This window comes from Notolabrus celidotus, chromosome 5, assembly GCF_009762535.1.
Source record: "Notolabrus celidotus isolate fNotCel1 chromosome 5, fNotCel1.pri, whole genome shotgun sequence".
Lineage (NCBI taxonomy): Eukaryota > Metazoa > Chordata > Actinopteri > Labriformes > Labridae > Notolabrus > Notolabrus celidotus.
This window is the reverse complement of record NC_048276.1, coordinates 31,591,334-31,616,906: the sequence shown is the minus strand read 5'-3', so window position 1 is coordinate 31,616,906 and position 25,573 is coordinate 31,591,334. Positions and strand designations below refer to the sequence as shown.

Sequence of the window (25,573 nt, the reverse complement as noted above, 5' to 3'; positions counted from 1 at the left end):
GTCAGAATCAGAATCGGAGACACGATTATTATTCCAAGGGGGACACCAGAGCATTTAAGTTGCTCTTGTACATTTCAATAATTTGATACTTTTTTAATACCATGTACTTTAAAACAAAACAATATCTGTTTTATTCATGTTCAATAGTATCAAAAAGCACAAAAGCTCATAATAAAGAAACATCCAAGTGAATATTTTTAACTTGAAGATACCGTGAGCAAAAGGAGGGAGAGAGAGCAGTGTTGGTCCAATGACAAGTTTAAGTTAAGGCGTTTTTCAACCAGAGGAACTTTACCCTGGAAATACGTGCATTTCAACCGGTGGACCCAGGGTCTAAATTTAGTTCAGGGGTAGATATCTCCCCCCTAAAAAGCCCTTGCTAGGGGGGTAGTACTTTTCAAAGGTCTCGGGGCTTTCAGGGGGCGGGGCCTGCAACGCTGAACGTGTCTGATAGGTAGATTAACCACAGTGTTTTTATGCCACCCGCCGTCCACAATAATATCACACACATCTGTCATTCACTTGATTTCTCTTTCTTTCATTTGTTCTATCTTTTTTGTATGTGTGTGTACTTTTCAAAAGAAGAAGCTGTGATTCACTTGATGTAGCAGCTTGTAACAGTAGTTTTCTCTCAGCCCACCGGGAATGCGTCTCTCCCGGCGTTACGGTTTTAAAAGTGACCCTGTAAACTGGAGACCTTCAGCTGAATGTAACAGTGTTTGTGGAGTTTACACAGCTGTTGAAACACAGGGAGTTTTAAGATTCAATGTCCTCATCAGATAAGTATTTAATGGTCGTCTAAAGACGTTTACGAGGGATGCATCCAGCTGAAAGTCTCCAGTTAAAAGGGGACACTGTTCAAACCAAAACACCGGCCGATGCCACAGCTTTTTGAGTTAAAAAGGATTTTAAAGCTGTGTTGAAACGTCTTTGTTACTCGCGCTTATCTCCTCTCACGTGTTGATTCAGTGAATCTATCTGTGATGAAATATAGTACGATCTAAAACAGCACCAGCTGAGTCGCTTCCATGCTAACAGGCTAACTGTTGTGTTGCTCATTATGGGTGCATCTCAAAGCTCTAAACTGTAGTCTCCTCACCCCATTTTACCGGTGAATCGATCCGTGATGCTTCAGGACAGAATAAACAGAGAGCAGATTCTCTTCATGTGCAGGTGTGTGTTAAACAGGTAAACACAGAGACAGAGCTCTGTTACTGTTTATATTTATCAGAGTTATTACAGTGAACATGTGTGCAGACACAAACTGCTGTTAAAGCCGTCATCACAAACCGACGTCGCTTCACATGACGCTCCGGAGGAGAGGACATCTCATTTCTCTAAATACAAATCTCCTCCTTTCCTCTTTTTCCTCGCATCTCCGGTGGGCCGGGCTAAGACGCGAGGACATGAAGCGATAAAAACGACGCAGGGAAACGGCGCGAGGAAACGACGCAAGGAAACGACGCAAGGATGGACGTTAAGAGCTTTGAGATGCACCCAATGATACCTGCCTGTCCGTCTGCTTCTATGGTGTCTATGTGTCTATGTGATGAATGGCATTCGTCTTTGTCCTACTGCCCTCTACTGGTCTGGTGGTGTAGTGCCTGTACCTTTTTTTCCCCTCCATACGTCACCGGCCTGATTTGCACAATCTACGAAACGCAGACAACAATGGGTGGCACAGAAACTTTTAGTTCAGGGTAAAGTAGTTCTGGGGGCTAAAAGACCCTGGAACTGTTGGTCTAAATGCAGCTTTAGTATGTGTGTGTGTGGTTTCCGTTACTTCCAGAGCCAGCCTCAAGCGGACACTCGAGGAACTGCACTTCCGCATTGGCTTCAATTCTCGCAGCTGGAGGTTGCCGTTTGGTTAACACTCATAGTGTAGTGTCAATAAAACTCTCCTGACAACATCATCTCTTTATTCCATGATGTGGCATCACTTATGGCACAAACGATTAAACTCGGACTTAGTTAGCGTTTTCAGTTTGATCAACCACTTAAGGAAATGTGTCCAAAAAGTTTCTTCCAGTCTTATCTTCTCTTGAATCATAAACAAACCTCGAGTTGTTGGATTTAAACTTTTGCATCTCATAGATGATAGAGCAGGAACACATGTTTTATAATCAATGTCCTCTCTTCTCTTTTTGAAATGTTTTTCTGGATAATATAGAATCACATTTTGTGGACTTGCTGAAACAGATAAACACCTGTCCTGGAGATGTTTCTTTACTGCCTTGTTTTTGAAGGTCTTTATCAGATAAATATTCTCATATGAAGAGGTGCTGTATGTTTTTGTATGAAATCTGCACATTTCTCATCCATGTATGTACAGTTTGCAACAGATGAGCTCAGTTTCAAATGTTTGTATCCAGCGCCCTTCAAACCACAAGGCTTTAAGACTTTTAATATTTGTAAATATAAACAATATTTCTGTCTAAACTGCTGTAACATTTCCAATGATTAGAATAAAGTTTGAAAACAGTGACGTTTTGAGCTGAATGTGATTTAAGTAACCTTCTACTAGGCAAGCATTTCTTACTTTATTCTTTAATGTTGATATTTTGACAGACATGTATTTATTTAAGGGTTTGTTTGACAAAGTTTGGCAGCGTGGAGTCTGAAATCTGGTGTGTAGCATTATGTCTGGAACAAATGACAATAATTAACACCAAAGTTTAGATTTTACCTTTATCACGTGTTATAAAGTTAATAATTCTAGGCAGAACTCTAGTATGAAGAGCCCTTAATGTGTTGACATAATCCGTTTTCTGTATGATGTTTGTGTTTTTAATGAAAAGCAGGTAAACTTTAAACTGAGTGTTTTCTGACTGAGGTCTGGCTCTGCGTCTCTTTGAACACCGGTTGTCACCACGCTGTATTCGGCCTGCTAGCTATCATTATCGTGTTTCTCCACAAACAGGCCGCTTACCTGCTGCTGCAGTCGGGTTGTGTACACGGTGAAAGGGTCTCCCATCTTTATGAAACACCAGACAGAAAGTCTTGAGTGAGCTGGATGTAAAATCTCGTGGCTGATGAAACAAACTGAAGGGAGGAAGGACGCCACTACTTTCTGATTCTACTTCCGGGACTGCTTACGTCAGCGGTTTTTTTTCTTCTTCGTGTGTGCTGGAGGACCGCATTTGTTTGTGGCAAAACCTATGGGCAAAACCAAATGTTCATTTTAAATAAGCATTCTAAACAGAATATTTTCAATATGGCACATTTTTATAGTTTTAGAATTTTAATTGTGTATTACTCTGAAACTTGCTTGTATTATCCTTTGTCTAAGTCTGGAATATCTTAATCCTTAAGGTCCTAAATGTAGCTTTGTTCTTAAATTTGCATATTTAAAGGTAAATATTTCTATTTATTGATGTTTTTGTGCCAACTACCTGCAGCATAATTACCCTTATCTCTTCTGATTAAACCAGTTCTTATTATTTGTTGTTGAAAATTTGTTATATGGACACATTTTAATAACAGTGCAATATAAACAACTCATCATTCTTAATTCACATTTAAACAACATTAAAAGATTATTTACTGAAACATGATGATATGGACTGAAAATTAAAGCATTAAGTTTATTACTTCTTACTATTAAAGCAGCGTCTTGTTGGTTAAGTATATTTTTCAAACTTTTTCATAGGCTGACCATTATTTAAAAATCAATGTTTGTATAAAAGTGCAACACTGTATGTGCAAATTTGCATGTTAGAAACATATTCTTTCCTCACACAAACCTGTATCTCCGGTATGTATTGAGTATGACCATCGTTCACTTTACTGTCATTCAATCATGCTAAAACAGAAAGGAACGAAAAATGTTGCTCAGGTCCAGCAGCATACAAGATAAATAACAGGTAAAAAAAAATAGACCCTATACATAAATAAAATGCATAAATGCATTACCTATAAGCCTATAGTAAATGAGTAAAAAAATATAGTTTAAAACCAGCAAGTTAAAAAGAAAATGGCAGTAGTATTTGCATGCAGTCACAACAGTTAAGTGCAGAGGACAGACTTGGGTAGAGTTCACAAGTCTCACAGCTCGTGGAAAGAAGCTACACTCTAGTAGGCTTGTTGTTCTGGCTATGAGGCTGCACAGCCTCCTGCCTGAGGGGAGGCAGGTGAGCAGACCGTGCTGCATGGGAGGGGTCCTCCATAATATGTGACACCCTGTCTTTACTTATAAAGTTAGTACTTATAGTAATTTAAATGCAGGTATTTTACCTGTAAGAAATTATCTTCAAACTGCTTTACTGCTACATGCATCAGGAGCATTAATATTCAGGCAATAATTATCACAAAGGTCTACATGTATTCTAGTTTTTCAGACCTATTGTGGTGATATGAAGAAGAGAAGCCCTGATACGAGGATGCATTTATTTATTTTTTACATGCATTTCATCTTAAGGATTCAACTTTTTGGAGCAACTATTTTAATAAAGTTAATATAAAAAGGTTGAGCTGTAATCCAATTTCAATAAAATAGAATGCTGTCAATAATTCTCCAAAAAAAGACCAGCTATATTCCTGTTAGAGTATCTCTACAGATTGTGTGTAATGAATGGGTTTTACGTAAGGGGACCTGAACCCTAATATGTAGAGATCATAAAAATAATCTTATAATAAATGATTCAAAGAAGCACAGCATGACATTTCTGGACTCTAAAAAGAGACGAAGAGAATCACAAACTTAGAAGAGAAGAACTTTTTTATTTGTTGTGAAACTACAAAACATATCGTCTTTTTTTGTGCTGGTGAAATATTTACAACTCTGGTCGACAGTACAGTGTCTGAGAATAAAATTCACAGCTTTTCGGGACTCTCGCGATAAAAATAAAAAAATAAAAATAAAAACAGGAAAAGCACACCCAAATCACAAAGTGCAATAAATACATGCTGTATGTTTCTCATAGCCGCCTCCATACACATCACCAGGTTCATCAACGGTCGTAATACAAACAGATTCATTAGAAAACAATCAAATGAGGAAAATAAAATGCACTTTAACTTCAAAAAAACAAACAAGAATTATATCACAACCTACATGATGAAAAAAAAAAAGATTCATGTTTAACAGCATTTGAGTTTTCTCTGAATGATCGTGATTTATCGGAGCGCAAATCTACATTCCTTCATCCAGATGTTACGTGTAAATGTCTTTATTTGATTTAGAGGTTAAACAACATTCGGTCGAGTGTTTCCTCAGACTAACACAGTTTCATTCTACAGTGTAGGAAAAAAAATAACTGAACATTTCTCTACATTTACAGTCTCTCAGATCAAACCATGGTGTCCACGTTTGGACAGAACACAAAGACAGAAAACGAAAAGTGTTTCTCTCCAAAGGCACGCTCTCTTACACGTCTCTAAAGGCTTTCTGTCATTTTTCAGTGTTCCTGCTGCACGCAAACCCTCAGACCTGACCGAGCACACAGCTGCTTTCACACTGCAGGAGGACGCAAAAACACGGACTGCGGCACAAATCAAAAGTTTCTACAAATGTTAAATAGTCTGGGAGATCTTGAGCAGTGACCAGGCTGCTGTTACGACCTCTGGTATGGCCCATGTTTCGGGTTTGGGAAGTTGTTCTTCTAACTTTTGTGTGTTGATGAACTTCCAGTCTTTTCTCTTTAGAGACAATATGGACTCTAACAAAGAAGTGTTTAATATCACTCCTTTAAACCAGGGGTTCCCAAACTTTTCAGCCTGGGACAAGGACCACATTAAGTAATATACGAATGAAAACAATTGTATTTGCAAGGTTTTATTTCAAATTGAATTGCTATTTTTGTTGATTTTTTATAACAATGGCAAAAATATGAAGATATCTCCTGAACCCCAATTGATATGTTGCGACCCCCCACTTTGGGAACCCCTGCTCTCTAAACTAACCTACGGCACTCTACCTGGACAAAAACTAAACAGTACAGCCTGAAACAGTCATTCAGTCAAGATATCATCCAGAATGATGGCTTGTTGGTCCATAATAACACTAATGGGCTTTCTGATGGCAGCAGAGTAAAGCACTGAAAAATGCCTATTAGAGGGTCAATTTACACTAACGTTAGTGTGTGGGTCTGAGATTCTTGAAATGAGGAATTGGTTTCAGCTGAAGTTGTACGTCAACATGAGACCCCCCCAGTCTCATTATTATATAACCCAGGGTGAGTACAGTCAGATTTTCTTTTCTGTAGATTCATCTTTAAACTTCATCTTCATCATTATTTGAAGCAGTTTGGCAAACAGAAAACTAAGTAGGACCGAGTGTTTAAGTCTTTGGTACTGATCCAGGTAACTAGTAAATATTCAGATGATACATGATATTTAATAAGATCTGTTTCTGTGCAGATAGAGTGTTTCCTTCCTGCAGTGTGAACGCAGCTTCAGTGTTCACATCCTCTCAGCTTTTCATCAACTTTCTCCTTCTGATTTCCTTCTCACACAGGGGAGGAGATCTTTCTGTTTTTCGTGGGATATATATTCTTAAAGACACTTGTGCAAAATGTTCCTACCTGAACGTGTTGGGACTATCTTTCTTTCTGTGAGGGATTTGATTTGTACAGGATGTCAGAGTCACAAAACAAGGCTGGGTTTGAGTCGATGGAACTTTCAGAGGAGAACTAGAGGTGCAGAAAGAAAAACACATCTGACGAGTAAGACTGTACACAAGAAAGGCAACTCATGATTCACACACCACGAAGGCCAAAAAGACTCAACAGAGGATCATCTGGAATGGCAGCATCAGCTACGTTTGTGTTTACGTATTGAAGGAAACAGGATGTAAGACGGGTTTGTTCCATGTGAAGATGATTTGATGGAAAGCAGCAAAACTACCAAAAGACACATCTAGCATGATGACCCAGCAAAACGTCAAAAACTGCTGAAACAGTCCAGACCCCAAAGACCAAAAAACTGAGTCAGTGTTTTTAATACAGCAGCTTGAACTTCCCCCATCATCAGGACTAAACAAAGACCACATTCAGAGTGACTGATGGATTATGTAGCTTCAATTTCATCTAACTTGGTTATCTTACCACCAAAAGAGACCGCACTTAGAGAAGGGAGAGCCACAAATCATTCCCTAATGTTTCTACAATCTGACTCTGAACCAAACCATAATCCAGAAAATCATCATGCTGAAGAAGACTTGAATTAAAAGACTGAGACCATAATTTCAGTGGATATTACAGGCACCAAATCAAGTCAGAGGCAGGCTCATATTTTCTCTTTTCTCTAGCACTGTCTCCCCCTGCTGGTCATTAGATAGAATGCAGGTTTAAGTCACACTGGCATCCCTAACAGACCCTCGGACGACTTAGACGCTTGATTATTGTGTTCATATCTTCTTCCTTGTTTGATATCCTGCTCTACAGCTTTGTCTCTCTTTATCTATTTTCCCTGTGATTCATTGCTCATCCAGAGAGCGTCTGAGCTCATTTCTATCTTTTCTTCTTTTATTTTCCTGCTTGTTATTATTTGTCTCAGATGTTCGTCTCACTGTTGACTGCCGAGAGAGTTTCTGTGATTTAGAGTACCAAAACAAAGACTTGTTTTTAATCTAGATGTTCAAAATGTGTTGGATTTTGTGTGGAGTGGGTGTAATTCAAAAAACTTTTGGATGGATGTCCCAGTTCTGCCATCCTGTCTACTTCTTCTTCTTCTTCTTCTTCTTCTTCTTCTTCTTCTTCTTCTTCACTTGTGTCTCAGAAAAACATGATTGACTTGTTGCAGTCAGTTGGGTGTTTTAGGGGCAGCAGGCAAAAATTCCACCTTCAATATTACAAAGTGAAGTTCAGTCTATGTCTTAACCTTTTGTTTTCCGGTGTTGTTACATTCTTCAGACGTAGTGATCATTTCAATCAGAAGATTTTGCCCCTTTCAGTCGACATAAATACAAATCTCCTTTCTTATCTGCCATTTTCTCTTAGATTCTGTAGCCTTAATACGGCTAAATACAGGGAACAACAGTCCCAAAAAAGCAGTCGGTAATTAAATACTAAGAAAAACATCCCAACAGCTCCACACAACGCCATTCTTCTTCATGTGTTCTGTAGTTATTTGTTATTTGGTGTTTGCGTAAATATTACATTTAGAACCAAAGACGGCTTGTCTGAACAGCTATGTGAGTCTCAGGGAGGAATGCAGGTATATGCATGATGGCACCAAGGACAACGCCAATGACAGCTACCTGACATCCAGGTACAAATACACAAAGAGACAGTCAGCAACAGACAAGACACATTCAAGGTTTCCTGCTCATTTCTAAAGCAGAGTTTCCCTGGAAACAAAGTCAGACGTCAGTGGGTCTTTATGAGCTGAGATAAACCGCATACAGATAACTGACTTCTACACACATGTTCAGTGAAACATTGTTCACTATTTGCTGCTGAACAAATCTTTTACATCAGCATGTGGAGGCAAAATCAACAAATAACAGGACAAGAGGAAAAGGGAAACTAAACAGTGATACTAAATGCATCTGAGAGACGATAAAGCTCCACCGAGCCGAGAGGGAGACATGATGATCCTCTGTGGCTTCATCACCCAAGGAAGCCTCTTCCCTATACTTTAAAAATGGGAATAAATGCCGTTTGAAAGACTTGAGTTTTTGCTGGGTCACGTTGCTAACATGACGCGACAGATTCAGAATGTCCAGTTTACAGAGCGCCACGCCGTCAGTTCGACAGCCAATCCACACCGACAGTGTTTAAACATTTCACAATGAGCCAGAAGATGACCACCGGTCTGAACGCTCTTTTCTCTATCAACAGAAACCTGTTACTACGAAACCCTGAGAGTCCGAACATGACTGAGATGATTCCCCTGATAGCATCCAAACACATGCTTATATTGATTTGAGGACCCTCGTTGGCAGAAAGAGGAGGTTTTCAAACTAGGAAGCAGGACTCTGAACAGGACTTTAGAGAGGTTCAGTGAAAGGAAGTGAAAACTACTTTAACCTGATCAGATTACAACATCTGAATTTGTGTCCAACAACAATACGAGGCGGCATCAGTGTAATTTTTGAGCCTTGAATGGCTCAGGTAACAGCTGAGATCTGAAAGGCATCCAGTAGTAAAACTTAGGAGCTAAATGATGTGTGAGTGCAGGCTTTTTGTTTCTCCAAACACAGCTCTGATAGTGTTTTCCTGAAGTCCAACCTCTGACAAAGCAATAGCCAATGACAGTGTCCAAGTTTGGGGTGTCACTTTCATGCTAACCCTCCAGACCGTCATCCATAACTAGTCACAGATCCAACCCTAAAGACAGTTATTGGACGACCAGGGTTTTCAGAATAACAGGTTTCTGTGTTTAGAAAAATGGGCTTCTGGTTTCATTTGGAAACGTAAGATTGTAGAATAAGATGTTGTAAAAATGTCCAGTCCACAGTTTAGAAGATATGACAGCGACTCAGATATGTACTCAAAATATCCAGTTACAGTGCAGACACAGAGGGAAAGGGAAACATGAAGTAAAACCAGACCGAACGTGGCGTTAAGATGTCAGCAGGGCAGAGAATATCTTAACCAGCTGCTCAGAGGTGTGCTTTCTTCTAATTGGTTGGCAGCTGCTGTTCAGTTTAGAGTGAGGGCTGGGATTAAGTCATACAATCAGTTCACAGTCAGGAAAATACATTTTTCTTCAGTTCCTGTGAGTGTGTTTACACAATCATCATGTGCCTCCACAATCATCGATCATTCCAGCATAAGGCAGACTATATTCTGTCTTTAACTTTTACCTCGAGTTTCTTAAAGTGCAGACTATCCGATAACTACCTGAGTGTTAGTGAGAGTTAGTGCTGTTTCTACATTATGCTGAAGATGTGTGTGTTTATCAGTGAGAGACCGTCCTGATGACTTCAGAATCAAAACACTGTGACCTCTGACCCCTCCGGACTCGTCAGTTCCAGTTAATTTAGTGCTGTTTGTAACCACGACTCCAGCTTTCCTCCTGCGTAGTAATGAAGTGAAGACAGGAGGCATGCTGATGATGTTTGTGTGTGCTTCAGTTTCTGCGTATAAAGTTTTAAAATGTTCTTTAAAAAAAACACACTGACACTCTTTTTACATTATATTTGCTTTTTGTTGCTTATTCTGCTTCAGTACCATCGTAGGATGTTGTATTGTGCCATTGACATAGATACATATTTATAGTTTTTAGTCCAAATGTGTATTTTCAGTACAATAAAAACGTGTATGCACATATGTGACTTTGTGCTGGAATGATCTGAAACATCTAAGAGCCTATGAACAGCCTGTTAGTAACAGAAAGACAACAAATAAACAGAGAGAGAAGAGTGAAATCATAAAAAGAGAAGCTCTAAGCAGTGCTAGCACTAATTTACAAAGACTATCCACATTAGAAATGCTGAGCTCTTTAAAAATGTGTTTCTTCATGGTTTGAGTGTTTCTCTTTTCTACTAAGCACATTATTATTCATTTTAAATTCTTCATATCACCGCAGAGCGTTTGCTTCATTTGTGTCGGAACAGCAGATTAAGACTCAGGAGGAGGAAATACTTTGAAATGATTCTCTACACGTCGTCAGCCGGCAGATCGGGGATGCTGCTCTTTGCTCGTGTGAAGAATGCCATCTTCTCTCTGAAAGCACACGGGACACAGAGCAGTGAGCAGAGGAAGCAGGCGTCATTATACTTACAGGCAAAGACATTCAAGATGTTGGAGTACTTTGAAGGAAAATTATCCAAGTTAGTCGTTAGTTTCTCTGGTGAAAAGGATCAACATTGTTTATAAAATCCGCCACACGGCTACAAAGGAGAGGCATGCACAAAAGATACTCCACTGCTATCTGCACATATGTATGTGTAGGTATACGTACATACATGTGTAGATACAAGGGTAAACATGGTGAGTTATTATTTGGGCGTGGTTCATGTTAGATTGTACTGTATGCTGTTTAAAGCTGGCTGGGTGAGATCCTGGACCAGACATGAAAATAAAATATTCATTCATTCATTCATTAGTCTCACTATGTGGTCTAAACGAGAGACGCATCTGCTTTTAAACATGATTATCACCCTGCTCTGTTGAATACTTGATTCTAGGGATGTCAACGATTAATCGAGTATCGATTCATTGATGAGAAATTACTGAATTTTTTTTGTTTGGATTTTCTATCACATGTAACAAACATCATGTGGTCTCATATTTGGTTCAGCTATCAGGGAGGTGTTTTAAGTTTAAAGCATGTTTCGATGTGAATCAGCTGACTGAAAGTGTTACACACAGCTGGGGGCTGCAGCTGAGTGACAGGTCTCCACGAGCGCTTTTTTCCTCCGGGTTGCGCTCCCGGCTGACACCTGACCACGTTCACATGCTTATTTTTCTCAATAAGAACGAGAAAACTGGACACTGTGAGTCTGAAATATGTTTCTGTTCTTTTCCCTGGTTGCAGTCTGAGCCTTCAAAGCCTTTTATGACTTTATGTCCACGGAGATTACGAGCCTGCTCCACATGTTGGTATTCAGTATGTATACATTTTGTAAGCCTCGGTATGATCTGTAGCTATTCAATACTAGTTATATACATTTTGTCGTGAAGGAAAATTTGATTCAGGGGAAAAAACACATTTGGCATTCTTTTTGACAAAGAAAACATCTACGTTTTTTTTAATGATTAATCAATAATTGATCGTTAGCATTTCCAAAGATCAATCACGGAAAATACATTAAATTTACATCCCTGGTTGATTCTGATTGGTCAGAATCCCATCACAACGTTTCTTAATTCTCAACAGCAAAGCATGGGGAGTTCTAGCACATTCCCCCTCTGCCTGTTGACACTGTGGTAAAAACGTTAGTGTGGTTTCAGGCTGGTCTTGAGAGTGGGGAAATAATGACAGTTAGCGGGCACAGATTTGAGAGCAGCCTGAGGAGCTACTGGACCCCAAATATCGACGGCAGCAGAGCTGGTGAGAGCATCTCTAAGCTGCTGATCTCTACAAAGTCACTTAGACCAGAAGAGGTAAAGATAACAGCAACAATGTTCAAAGTTGTGACATTTGCCTCATTTATGTTTAACGTCAAAGCTCTAAAAGAAGAAGGATCTGCGTGAAGTGTACTGTGATGAATAAGCAGGCTAATGTTTTAACGTGCAGTCTCACCTGAAGGTCTGGACTTCGGGGACCTCTTTGCGGCTCTGACCCCTGATCTTGTGGACGTCTTTTGCTGCTGCTCTCATCATCTTCTCCACCCGCTTCTCCTGTAGTTGCTCCTCCTGGGTCTGGACAGGAGACAGGAGTTCAGTCACTGCTCTAATTGCTGTACAGAGGTCTAAAGCTAATGCTAACAACACTCAGCCACCTTGATAAGCTCACAGGCAGCCCTGAGCACCCTTGTGTGACATCTGATGCTGACTCACCTGCTTCTCAGCCTGCTTGAGCAGCAAGCGGAAGCGTTCATCTTCTTGAACCCAGGTCGGCAGCTCTCTCTGGCCCTGCTGCCTCGCCTTCTCCAGCTGCGTCTTTAGCTCCCTCAGCACCTTCAGCTCCTGATCCAGCCGGGCCTGCCGAGTCCGAGACACCTGCAGGTCCAGCTCCAGGTCCAGGGAGGTCCGCAGCAGACCGTCCAAGCCTTTGACCTGCATGGGAGGCTGAGGGAAGGACAGGGATGATGTTTATTATTATAGCCAGAGAGAAATGTTGCAGCTGATTGATACTCTGATGAGTCTCTGCTGTGAGTCAGCTCTCTCTCTCTTGCTGTGGCGTTGTTTGTTTAAGCAGCAGAGCCTATGTGACGGTTAAGTTGCACTTGTTTTCAAGGTAAAGTAATCAATCTTCCTACGGTGACAAGTTTACAAACCTCATTCAGCTATAACTAAATACACTATCAAACGCAGGCCTGGCTTTGTGAGCAGAGACCTCCCTGCATGCACAGTTTGTTTTCGGAGCTGTTTTTAAGGTGGAATGTTTTCTTGCGTGTCACTCAATGTGTGACTTAGCATCATAAATCAGTCAACCCACACTATATGTCAATATAACAAGCCAGAACATTCCACGTGTTTTATTGGCTCTCTTACATAACTACATATCAACCAGTTTATGTGAACAGCATTTTTATTTCCTCACTTACAAAACCAAAGTCACTCTGTTATCTAAGTAAAGCTTCTGTTTACAAACATCTTTTTCTATTTGACGAAAGAGGGTGCTGATAATTATACACTGACCTGATAAGAGTTCATTTCTACTGGAGCTACAAAGGTGGGTGTGTGGTTTATTTGTGTGATATCTAAAGCCAGCTTCCAAGTATCATATCTAACCTGGCTGAACACGGGGTCACAGAGTCTGCAGGTAACCAGACTTATAACTTATATAAGCTCTTGTGATGTATTGTTGTTTTCATTGCCATGCTATCACAATGTGCTGTTTCCATCTGTTATTTATCTTTATTTTTGATTTATTTAACCCTTATTTAACCAGGTAGGTCCAATTGAGATCAGAGATTTCTTTTTCAAGGGAGACCTGGCCAAGACAGTCGGCAGCAAAAAACACAAAGTTACAGACACACAGAGAACCGAAGTAAACTATACAAGTTACCAACAACATCCTAAAGATGCAACTTCAAAGTCTTTCATTTTAGATTTAAAAACATTCAGTGACACCAACTCCTTGAGTTTTAAGCCATTCTGCTAAATTCCACGCTGAGGTTGTAGAATACCTAAAAGCCCTTTTCCCAGTTTCTGTACAAGCTTTTGGGACAGAAAGCATTAAAAAGTCCTGAGAACACAGTAAGTACTGTCCAGCACTTTTCTGTGTGATAAGGACACAGAGGTAGTTGTTTAAAATTAAGGGACTCATCAATCAAATACCAATCTTTATCGTTTGTTATGAACTCTGTTTTGACCTGCCGGGGACTGTGGATGAAAATTACCCTCGCATATTTACATGAATGCTGCGCTGAAATGTTCATTAATATGCACTGTCCCTTTAAATGAATGAATGAATAAATAAATAAATAAATAATCCATGTCAAATCAGTTTGCAGAGTGAGGCCAACACTAGCAGAGCTAGCACCACCAGCCTTCAGTCCTCCTTGCAGGTTAATGCCACATGTCTGTGCTGGTTCCTCAGCTCCAGTCGAGTGATTATATGTCAGTTAAACCAGACACAGCCTACATACAACTTTATCTTTATCTCCATCTGTGTGTTAGAGCGTTACAGTACTATGGCATTAGGTGTGAACCAAATCTGCAGCCCCTGCAAATAAAAGGTGGCTGTACTACAGCTTAAGACACAACATGTGATCGACATTTCAGACATACTATAATCAAATTATTAATAACTGTTTTACCCAACGAGTAATCCTGGTGAAAACTAGCAAGGATGACAACGTTTAATCAACTATACTAGAACACCTCTGGTCCTGTGTGAGGTCTGTAGATGTATTTTACCAAAATAAAGTCCAAAGATATTCAACTTTTAATCTGACAGTTGTCACTCACAAACGGTAACCTCTGGTGTTAAAAAATATGATCATATCTCTCTGGTTTTAGCTTCCTTGCACTGGCTCCCTGTGTGTTTCAGAACTAGGGATGGGTACCGAATTCAGTACTTTTATAGGTACCGACCGAATTCCGTCGGTACTACCGAGTACCGATTCATGTAAAATCAAACGGTACCATGTTTCGGTACCTAGACGAATCCTTGTGACTGTGAGGGAGTTGAAGAATAGGCGATTTTTTTGTACTTTCGCCTTGTAATAAAGTCAGAGGCTGATCGGGTGGATGTCTCTGCTCTCTGCTCTCTGCATCTGCGCGGGAGCGCGCCAAACGGAGCCTGCAGCTGACGGGCGCGCGCACTCACCGCGAGGCAGAACTGAATGTGGATTAAAGTTTATTTTTTATCCACAGTCTATGGTTGAGATGGACTCTCTCGCTCCGACTACCTGCCCTGTTTATAACCGTGCCTGTGTGCGTGAATGCCCAACAAGTAAGTTGTGTGTCCTGTACTTTTAAAGAGACGGAGAACTGACTTTTTCCTGTCTGCGGGCGTTCACGTGTGTTCATTGATAAACTCCAGAATGAGCAATTAGACGCCACGAGCACGTGTCAGCTAATATATCTAATCACCTATATAATCCTGTTTCTGTTCATTTCATGTTAAATGAAATAAATACGTTAAATTTAAAAAAAAAAAAGAGATTTTATTATTAAACAAATTAACATTTATTACCACATAAACACACGCAAAAGTACCAAAAATTGTTACCGTTGAGTACCGGTACCGATTCCCATGTACCGGGTATCGGTACCGTATCGGTTCAAATGTGAAAGGTACCCATCCCTATTCAGAACTGATTTTAAGATTTTACTGATTACTTTTAAAGCTCTACATGGACTTTCTCCTTGCTACATAGCAGAACTTTTATTACCCTTCGAGCGGACGCGTGTATTGAGATCTTCGGGCCGAGGTTTATTGTGCATTCCAAATACAAAAATGAAACGAAAGGGGAAAGGGAGTTCGCAGTGGGGAGCAAGGCACTTTGGAACAATCTGCCTGAAGAGATCAGGACCGCTGAGTCAGGGATCTCTTTTAAATCTCTTCTGAAACATACTTCATCGTAGAGCCTTTCATGATTTTATCTGAATTTTATTTTATTTGAACCATTTTAAGAAATATAATTCAAATTAATTGTATTCCTTAAGAGTTATTTTAGGGGAATTTTATGTCTTTTACAATATGTTTTATTTCTTTATCTTGACTTGTGTGATTTTATGAACTGCCTGTTTTATTTGGCATCAACTCCACAACTACACCGGTCTCCAGCTGAGAGTTAGTTGGAGTCAGCATTTCCAATACGGTGACCTTCATTGTAGGGCTCCATGACGCCGCTCCAGAAACCAATCATTGACGTAACTGACACTACTTCCATGTCAGATGCTGTCAACGATCCCTCACAGAACTTTGGTCATTAATAAAAGTTGAATCCATCGCTGACGCAGCTCAAAGAGCTTCTCTCATTATTTTCTCACTCACAGATTTCCACCCAGAGGGGACGAGATGCTGAAACTGTGTGAAACTTGCAGCTCTCTCACCAGTCTTGTTATATTTGAATACATTTACATAACAAAGACGTTAAATGTCAAAAAGCTGCAACTTAATCAGAGAAATGAAACCAACAACATGTTTGTCCTCTTCAAAGGCTTAAACTAAGGAAGAGATGTTGTCTTAATTTTTGGAGTGGAATGAACGAGTGACGAATTGAAATGTTTGAAACGAGCAGATGTGTCAGTCTGCTGGAGTCAGAGATGAAGATGAGCTCTGTACGCCTCACTCCTGCAGTTTGACTGTTTCTGCCTCATTTATTCTGACATCTCTGCCTCTCTGCTCCGCTGTAGATCCGCTGTCATCTTTCCACTTCTTGACAGCTTGACAGTTTAAACAGCGGAGTGAAACCTGGAAGTTTGCCGACCACATTAACCCCCGTCTCCATCCTCCAGAGACTAAGACGGAGAGCATGTTTGCATCTGATTGAGTTTTAAAGCTGCCCGACAACTCCCAGTGAAGTGACTATTAATATTTAATAACCATCTGAATGTTTAATGCAGCTCTGACATTTCCCAGTGTCTATTAATTTACAGACTGGCAGTAAAATCAGCCGCAGAGACCCTGCTGGAGCTCTACAGCAGCGGGAAGTTACACAAAACTGTTTTAACTGCTTTTCTTTTCCTTTCACTGAATATTATTTGACTTTTGTTTGTTTGTGTTTGCATTTATTCTGTCTCAGCCTATCATTACTACTTGTTTGAGCCTGTTTAAAGCACACACTGTTTGTTTTAAGATTCACAAAGAATTAACACCTGTTGTTTTTTTTTTTTTGGACAAATCATACTTTTGACTTTTTTACAGTTATATTTTTGGGCATTTTTGCCTTTAATCGAAGGGACAGGTGAAGACAGACAGGAAACGTGGGGAGTAGAGAGCAGGGGAAGACATGCTGAAAATGGCAGGAATCGAACCTAAAACCTCTGTGGCAAGGGCTACAGCCTCTGTATATTGGGCGCACCACAAGGCCAATGGTGTTGTAAAATATTTTACTTTTATTGGGAACAGACTTTTCCCTGCCAGATGGAATCTTACAGCCATCGATGAATCAAAAATCTTGATACTGATTGCAGTAACAAAGAAAACACTGCCTAAAGAAAGGGACCCCCTGTATTGCAGACTGGTATGACATATCTATGAAAAGTTTGGGGAAACCTAATGTGTGAAATTCTGGGAGAGGTGGAAATCTTAGCTTTCCCTTAAATCACCCTTTTTTTTGTAATAATATGTTTAACATAAGTTAAACACACCTTTGTGAATAGATGTAGTTATTCCCTCTTTTGCTTCTTTGCTAAAAGAGATAAACATCCCATCTTCTGATTTGTTATATTATTTTGTTGCATCTTGTTAAAAACTGAAAAGATGGATCACTCTCGATCACTTGACCTTTCTGGAGTCTCTGAGCTCCCTTGTCTCGTAGGTTCTTCTGAGCTACCGTTGATGTTCCAGACTCCAGCTGATATGGACGTGCTGGACTCAAGTGGCACAGCTACTACTACTACTACTCCTCCTCTCATCACTATCATCTCTCTCTCTCCCTCTCCCTCTCCCTCTCCCTCTCTCTCTCTCGTTCTCCTCTGTCTCTCTTTCCAACCCCAACTCGGTCAAGGCAGTTGTCTGTCTAACAGGAGTCTGGTTCTGCTCAAGGTTTGACTGTTACAAGGAAGTTTTTCCTCGCCACTGTAACTAGTTAAATATTGCGAGGTGCAATGCTCATGGTGGATTAAGGTGGTGTAAGACTGAGTCTTATCCTGTCTTGGTGTTGGGTCTCTGTTAATAATTTAACATTGAGTACAGTCTAGACCTACTATTTTTGTTAAAGCATCTTGAGATAACGATTGTTGTGATTTGGCGCTACACATATGAAGATTGATCGATTGAATGTTTGATTGATTGATCGATGATTGATAACCTGCAGCGGCTAACACAAGCTCTGCTGCAGGTCATCAGAGACAGAAAAATCATTTTTAACTCAACTCTGGTGTTTTGGTTTAAACAGTGACCTTGTTAACTGCCGACTTTCAGCCAGATGCATCCCTCATAAATGTCTTTAGACGATCGTTAAATATCTGATGAGGATATTTTGAAATCTTAATAAAAAACTAAACTAGTTTGCATTCCCAGGAACAGCTGTGTAAACTCCACAAACACTGACATGTTCAGCTGAAGGTCTCCAGTTTACAGGGTCACTTTTAAAACCGGAACACCAGGAGAGATGCATTTGCGGCGGTTGTAGAGAAGACAACTATTACAAAGCTTCTAAATCAAGTGAATCACAGCTTCTTCTTTTGAAAAGTACACACACATACAAAAAAGATAGAACAAAGTAAAGAAAGAGAAATCAAGTGAATCACAGATGTGTGTGATGTTATTGTGGACAACAGGCGGAATAAAAATACTGCGGTTAATCTACCGATCAGACTTGTCAGCATTGCAGGCCCCGCCCCCCGAAAGTCCCGGGACCTTTGAAAAGTACTACCCCCCTAGCAGGGGCTCTTCAGGGGGGAGATTAACTACCCCTGAACTAAATTTAGACCCTGGGTCCACCGGTTGAAACGCACATAGTTCAGGGGTAAAGTTCCTGCGGTCAAAAAATGCCTAAAAGAGGTCTTTAAGTCCCTCCTGTTAACGCATTGATTAAATGTATTGTCTCAAGTTAAGCTTCTCAAACCACTGTCCAACAAGTGATGTACAACTGGTTGCTGCTGATGTCTTTCTGCTCTTAGTTTTGGATTGTTGCAAAACCCTACATCAATAACAAGTCTTTTCCTCACATGGATCATCTGTTGTTATAACATGATATGAAGTGAAACTCTTCAGCGTGCGTTCTCTTCATCTGTCTGTTTACGTTACAGCTTCAAGCAGAGATCTGACTGACATATGTGTTTTTAAAGAAATACCTCGAGGGAAACACGTCCTACGTTTTGACACATCAGAGACACTAAATAGATTAAAGAGAGCAGTTTAGGAGGAGTGGTGTATTTACCTTTTTCATGCGCATGCTGCGTCGCTCGGAGGCGTTCCTCACAAATGGAGACTTCTTGGAGAGTGTGGAGCTGTCGCTGTCACTGCGGTTTATCTGGAAACACAAAAACAGAATGAGGATGCAGAATGTGTTGGGTCAAGAGCTGGTCATGGCATCCAATACGTTTCTATTTGAGCAGTTTAGAAGCATTGAAAGGTCGGCTATGACTTCCAGCTGCCGTATTCTCTTCCGAGTGAGGATAATGTTGAATGTGTTTGCAGTGCGTCTCAGTTACCCTGCAGATGTACTGGCTCTGAGGTCCGGGGGAGAAGGTCTTGGAGCGGATGATGGTGTTCCCCCTCATGAACGGGTTCTGCTGCCGGACGTCATGGCGGCGTTCCTTCGGTCGAACCACCGAGTGGTGGGACGACGATGAGCCATCGGTGCTCGTCTCCTTGTTCACCTGGAATGTTGGGATCAGAGTTTCGAGGTTATTTTGATTTCTGTGGGACTTCTGCGAGAAGACTGCAGTCAACATTTGATATTTCTTTAAATCAGTTAAGACACATAAAAGGCAGACAAGATTTTTAGACATATCCAAACATCTAAAACATCAAGCAGCTGAGTTTCTACCTCTGATCATATCAGATGACAAGTGTTACCTTCTCTGTGATTGCTGATGCTGCTGCTGCCAGATGAAGAGGTTTGGTTACTTGCTCCTCTTCCTCCTCTTCTGCCTCCCATTGACTGCCTTCAGGATAAAACCCCTCCTCTTCCTCCAGAGGCCCTTCACCTTCCTCTCCGTTTCCGTCTTCATCATCAAACACGTCTGCCTCCAAAAGTTCGCCGTGCCTAACATTGAGCACAGAGATGGTTTAACATGTGAGGGAGTGTGTATGTGTGTGTGTGCTTCGAGAGCTTATTTGGGTTCATAGTGTTACTATAACGGCGCAGATTTCAGAGGAGGCAGACTCTCTGATCATCCAGAAATGTGCTCCCTCACAGAACTTTGGTGAAGTACAATCACCTCCCAGCTTCACCAGATGGATTAGAGCAGGGGTTCTCAAACTTTTTGGGGCCAGGGACCGCTTACAGGTGAGAACATTTTCCAAAGACCCCCTCATAATGGAGTGAAGTGTGAATGAGTGATACGTGACACATTGATGTGACGTGTCACAATCATATCAGTTTCTATTGGCCCAAAGCTAACTAGGGTGGGAGTAAGGTGCACAATATGCTGGTTGTATTGGCACAAATGGTCCTCATCTGTATACATGCAGTTTTCACTGACACAGCACAATTTTTAAATTTATTATACATTTATTATAATTATTTCAAGGACCCCCAGGCTATGGTTTGCGGACCCTCAGGGGTCCGGGGACCCCACATGGGAGGGGAATGGCAATCTTAAATATTGTAACCAAAATACTGCAGCAGCTGTTCTATGTTTTTGTATTTGATACCTGCAGTGTGTGCTGCAAGCAAAATGATGGTGAAGTTTATGGAAAACTCAATAAAAAATGTTAAAAGAGAATTGTGCTCCCTCAAGCTCATCGACTTTTTATCAACCAGGCTGTTTTTAAAAGTTGTTTAAACTTACTCATCTAAGCTACTCGAAACTGCGAACTAGGAGACAAGTGCAAAAGACTCTTATAATGAGTTTCACAGGAAGTAAGACGGAACCAGTTCGTACAATAAAGGCTGTAAAATTACAAATGTAAGAAGTGTGCATGATAGTTTCCTTTCCATGCAATGAGAGCTTCAAGGCTTTCAACATGTTTTAAACTCGTCTTTCTGTCATCGATAAAGTCAGAAACACTCACCATTCATCATCTTCATGAGCTCCCACTCCAGAAACAGCAGAAATCACTGCAGTCTGAAACAACCAACACAAACACAAACACACAAAATGTTTAAAACATGACAAAACATGTAAAGTTGTGTTTTAGTGTTACACTCTTTCTGTTATTTCAGCTGGCTGTTGAATTTCCTCGTTTAACCTGAAGTTTAAATTTCAGCAGATGATTTCCACAGAATGATGAGTCATACTTAAATCTTACTCTGCTTTGATAGAAATGAGAACCCTGTCTCTTTAAGAAGCGGCCGCAGCCTCTATGTGTTTTTAAAGTTGTTTAAAAATCACTGAGAGCAGCAGCTCGTCTGTACCCTGTCAGAGTTGCCAGCTGCTCGGGTCTCTTTGTCCTTGTTGGAGATTTCAGGCATGTAGGCTCGACTCAGCAGGTTGTACCACTTGGTGTATCTCTCCTCGGAGCAGCTGACGTCAGCCAGACTGATCTGAGCTCCCGCCTGGAGAGGAGAGGAAAGAGATGACGAGATGTAGACAGAATGACTTCATGAAACGAATGGAGATAACCACCGTGTGTTCAGGAAGGACCTCCTCTACACGGAGGGAATGCATGTTAAAACACAACAGAGACACCTTCAAGGATGAATCTGAGTTTCTCTTGATGCTTTCTGGAATAACATCCTTTGTTCATTTGTCTTTATACTCTTCCTTTGAATGATTTCCAAAGTGCTACGCTTTAATATTGAATGCATTTTAAAAAATAACCACAAAACTCTGCTCAAATAAATAACTGTCTCTGAGAAGGTGGAGGTTAATTCTTTGTTTGAATATCTGCACCTGATCATGATTCTATCCTGTCACCTTCAAACAGATGAATGGAATAAAATCTTAGCTGCACAAAGATTAAAATAGGAAACATCAGTCCTTTCACCCTGGATGTGAAACAAGTAAACAGATTTTCACTGACCAAACAGTCCTCGTGGCCAGACTTCCTAGTGTTGCATACGTCCACCCTCAGCGTCTTTTGCCGCAGTGCACTCTGGGATATCTGCATACCGAACACCTCGTTGATCTCCACGATGTCCTGTGGCAGAGAGCCGCGTGTTCGGAAGAGGCAGCGGATCGTCTCCACGCAGGGCAGCACCGCTACACGCACGTACCTGCAGGACACACAGGTCACATGATGCACGTTTTAGAGTCTCTTTAACTACCACTCAGATTTGACTTTTTAAATGGATGTTGATGCTGCAGATCAGAAAATGTATCCATTCTCCTGGACAAAGCTACACATGATAATTCAGAGCAGAGAACTGCTCTTAGTAAGCACAGAGAAATAAAGTAGCTGAAAAACAGCCTCCCTCAGAGTCACATCCACATGAGCAAACAGTGTCTGCAGAAGCATTAAACATGCAGAGCAACAAACAAGACACGCCTGAGGACAAAGTAAACACTGTTAACTCTTCACTCTGTTACCCAAACACAGTACAGCCTGAATATTCACCGTCACTGCGTGTTATTTTTGTCTGAATATGAAACTGATAGTTGATATGAGCAGTGTGTTTCTTCCCCTTCTCTTTATTTTCCTACAAATGAAACACATCAACACATTGATTCAACACTGTCCAGGTGTAAATCATTCACAGGAAAGGAGCACGTACATTTTCTGGTCAGCCGGCAGACAGAGGGCGCTGCAGTTGGACAGCTGCATGACGAAGATGGTGAAACGTTGGTCTCTGGACTCGTAGCGGAAACCGAGCTGCACCTGAGAGCAGCCGAGCGCCAGCCTCTCTTCGTAAGAGCCGAGGAGGAGGTCTGCAGGGAGACCCGGTCTGCAGGAGACACAAAGACACGAGACGCAATCACTACTGAGTGACATGAAGTTTGTTTGGTGGTTGATTCTTGTATCTTCAGTTATCCTTATTAGACTTGTATACACATGTTGGGAGAAGCAGAAAAGATTCAAGTCTTAATCAACATACAGTTTATTACAACAGCCGATAAGCTGTGGAGTGTTGTGCGAAGATGCATTGAGAGGAATGTGCTGAACATATAATCTATAAAGACAATCCTGGATGTTTACGTCACAAATGTAAAGGGAATAAAACTTGTTCATACCTGCGCTCTGAAGGTTCGTACACTCCGCTGTCTCCAGCCACCGACTCGTCAGACACCGCTGATGTCACACCGATCTTCTTTGGCCCCGCCCCCGTCCCTCGCAGCTGTGGGGCCGAGTCTGAAGAAGAAAGGAGGAGATATACAAATTAAAAATCATGGCATCACTTAATTTACAAACTAGGGATGGACAATTTATTTTCGAATATTCGTTCACTTTGTAAAAATCAAAGAGTTACTTTGAATATTTTCTCATTTTAAAAGTATAATTTTTATATTGAACAGTATTTTGAATTGACGTATCAAATATTGTACTCAAATGCTGTAAATGGACCAAAACCAGCAGTGATTTATGGCTCAATGCCACAATCACAGTCCTGCTGCTGGACCAGAAACCACTACAGTATGTATCCATCCACCACTGAAAACAGTCTCTGACAAATATATAATTGACTTCAGTTGACTTTTTTGAGGGCATTTTAGGAGTATTTGTTGGTAATAAGAACACAGGAAAACCTCAGGATCCTCTAAAAGATCTAAATCTAGTGACAGAACAGAAAACGTCCTTCAGGGAAGAAGTCAGAAAACACCTTTATCTGCTCAAAAACTTTCATCATGAAGAAAGGGAAACGAGTAAACTTTAGTGAACTCTTTCTGCACTGATGGAGACCCTGAAGTGTGTCTAAACGCTGAATCTGAACAGATTTAATAAGTAATGTAGAGAAAAGATGCATCCTGACTTTCAATAAGTGACAGAGTACACCAGCACAGCTTGATCTCCTGTCAGGAAAATGTTACTGAACTTGCTTGAATCAGTTTATTTAAAGATCTGTGAGAAACATAAAGTCCCCATAATAAAACATTATCTTACACATCTGCTAAAGTGTGAAATGTTCACTAATTAAAGGTAAGACAAAAACAAAGCTCACAGCTCAGTGTAGAAAACATAATCTCTCTCTTTGTGTTTGTGAATGGATTTGTGTTGATGCTTTTGAGACGTGAAAACCTTGAGCTGCTCTTGAAGATGAAAAGATTGTGTAAAAGAAAAAAGCTGAGATCAGATCAAAGAGATTTTGTAGAGACACTGAGTTTACCTCTGCATATCTGTTGAATCTCTGATACTGATCAAACCCTCTGCCAACACCTCACACAGACCACGTTTGTTCTTGTGCTGACAGATGTCATTTAGTTGTTGTGTAAAAATTACACTGTTAACACTTTGTTTTTAAGAGCTCATACTACTCTTGATCTCAGCACTATCTCTCCATGCCTGTAGGGAGGGCTGTCTGCAGCCTGTGGGAGTACAGGATTTGTAACAGGTCCAGCTCTGGCAGCAGGGATGGAGAGTGAACAGGAAACCAGACACCACGTCGTCCACCTTTCACCTGAAGCTGCAACCTGAGGCACGTTCAGCTTCAGTGAGCTCAAAACCTGCTTCAAACCGCAAACAACACTTACTATGATTTAGATCAACTTCAGGACAGAAAGCTTCAATTCTAACACACTTTCTCTTTACCATCCAGAACTAATGAGGGAATAAAGACTGGGGTACAAGACTAGAACATATGCATAAGACTTACAACACACTTCTTGAAATTGACTTTTGGATCATTTTACAACTTTAGTCTCTGAGTGCCTGAGTTGGTTCATGAGAGCCATTTTTGTTTAGATTGGATCAATCATGAGAGTATATTTTGCCCTGTTTGATATTTCACTTTTTACCACAGTGTCAACAGGCAGAGGGAGAATGTGCTGGACTCCTTTCTGTGGATTGATTTGATATGACGTTTGTGATCCGGTCGTCCCTGGTGTTGCTGTTGATGTTTAGAATTAATCACAGCTGATATGGTGCTTTGATAAATCAGAAGCATTCCATTCTATTCTCTCTTTGATCTGTTCCATTCCATTCTAATGATTTTAGCACAGTGTCAACCAAGGGAGAGATTCCGGTGGCTGGTGGTGAGGCTTTCAGCAGTGTGACTGCCCCCTGGTGGCTGGCTGCAGTATAGGTCAAAAAATCCGTCTCCCCCATTCATTTGAATGGGGGAGCAGTCAAACTTTAAAAAATAAATACACATCGTACAAATGTTTCTCACATCCGTATGCTGTGGTGATATGTAGTTAGTATTTGAGTGTTTTGTGTTCAAGGCCTCTTTTTCCTGAAAAGTTTCTTTTTCGTTAGTTATTAGAGTTTAAAAAACGGGGTTTTACTTCTGGGTTTCCTTTGATTCACAGCCGCCGTGGAGTGAAACTTCAAAGGACACACAGCGTCTTGTGACGTCACGCTGTAGGGCGGAGCTTATTACAGTGGCTTCACAGGCTCTGGCTGCACAATGGCGGCGCCCAGGAGCGGGATTTTTTGGCTTCAGAACCGTACAACGGGAAAAGGCGGAGCAACGCTGTCCATTTTTATTTACAGTCTATGGTGTCAACAGGCAGAGGGGGAAAGTGCCAGACTCTGTTCCACAGATTGATGGGATATGCCCATAGACTGTATATATAATGGACATAGTATCTGTGACGTCACCCATCTGTTCCTGAGAGCTGTTTGGAAGCCAATCATCGGGGGGAGTCATATTGGAAATCCTGAACTCAATCAAGAATAGTGTGACATAAAG

General features: G+C 40.9%; 2 protein-coding genes across 2 annotated transcripts in view; both read right to left on the bottom strand.

The window, feature by feature from the left end:
• Positions 1-3,103, bottom strand: part of rars1 (arginyl-tRNA synthetase 1) — a 32,789-nt gene extending 29,686 nt beyond the window's left edge. The window contains exon 1 of the mRNA XM_034683516.1: positions 2,930-3,103. Coding sequence (XP_034539407.1) covers positions 2,930-2,974 — 45 coding nt within the window. The 5' untranslated portion in view covers positions 2,975-3,103. The remainder of the gene's footprint in view (positions 1-2,929) is intronic.
• Positions 3,104-4,699: 1,596 nt separating this feature from the next.
• Positions 4,700-25,573, bottom strand: part of wwc1 (WW and C2 domain containing 1) — a 76,029-nt gene continuing 55,155 nt past the window's right edge. The window contains exons 12-22 of the mRNA XM_034683492.1: positions 22,959-23,076; positions 22,502-22,672; positions 21,811-22,003; positions 21,203-21,343; positions 20,860-20,912; positions 19,699-19,888; positions 19,332-19,499; positions 19,058-19,150; positions 12,390-12,620; positions 12,133-12,251; positions 4,700-10,610 (exon numbers count right to left, since the gene is read on the bottom strand). Coding sequence (XP_034539383.1) covers positions 10,544-10,610; positions 12,133-12,251; positions 12,390-12,620; positions 19,058-19,150; positions 19,332-19,499; positions 19,699-19,888; positions 20,860-20,912; positions 21,203-21,343; positions 21,811-22,003; positions 22,502-22,672; positions 22,959-23,076 — 1,544 coding nt within the window. The 3' untranslated portion in view covers positions 4,700-10,543. The remainder of the gene's footprint in view (positions 10,611-12,132; positions 12,252-12,389; positions 12,621-19,057; positions 19,151-19,331; positions 19,500-19,698; positions 19,889-20,859; positions 20,913-21,202; positions 21,344-21,810; positions 22,004-22,501; positions 22,673-22,958; positions 23,077-25,573) is intronic.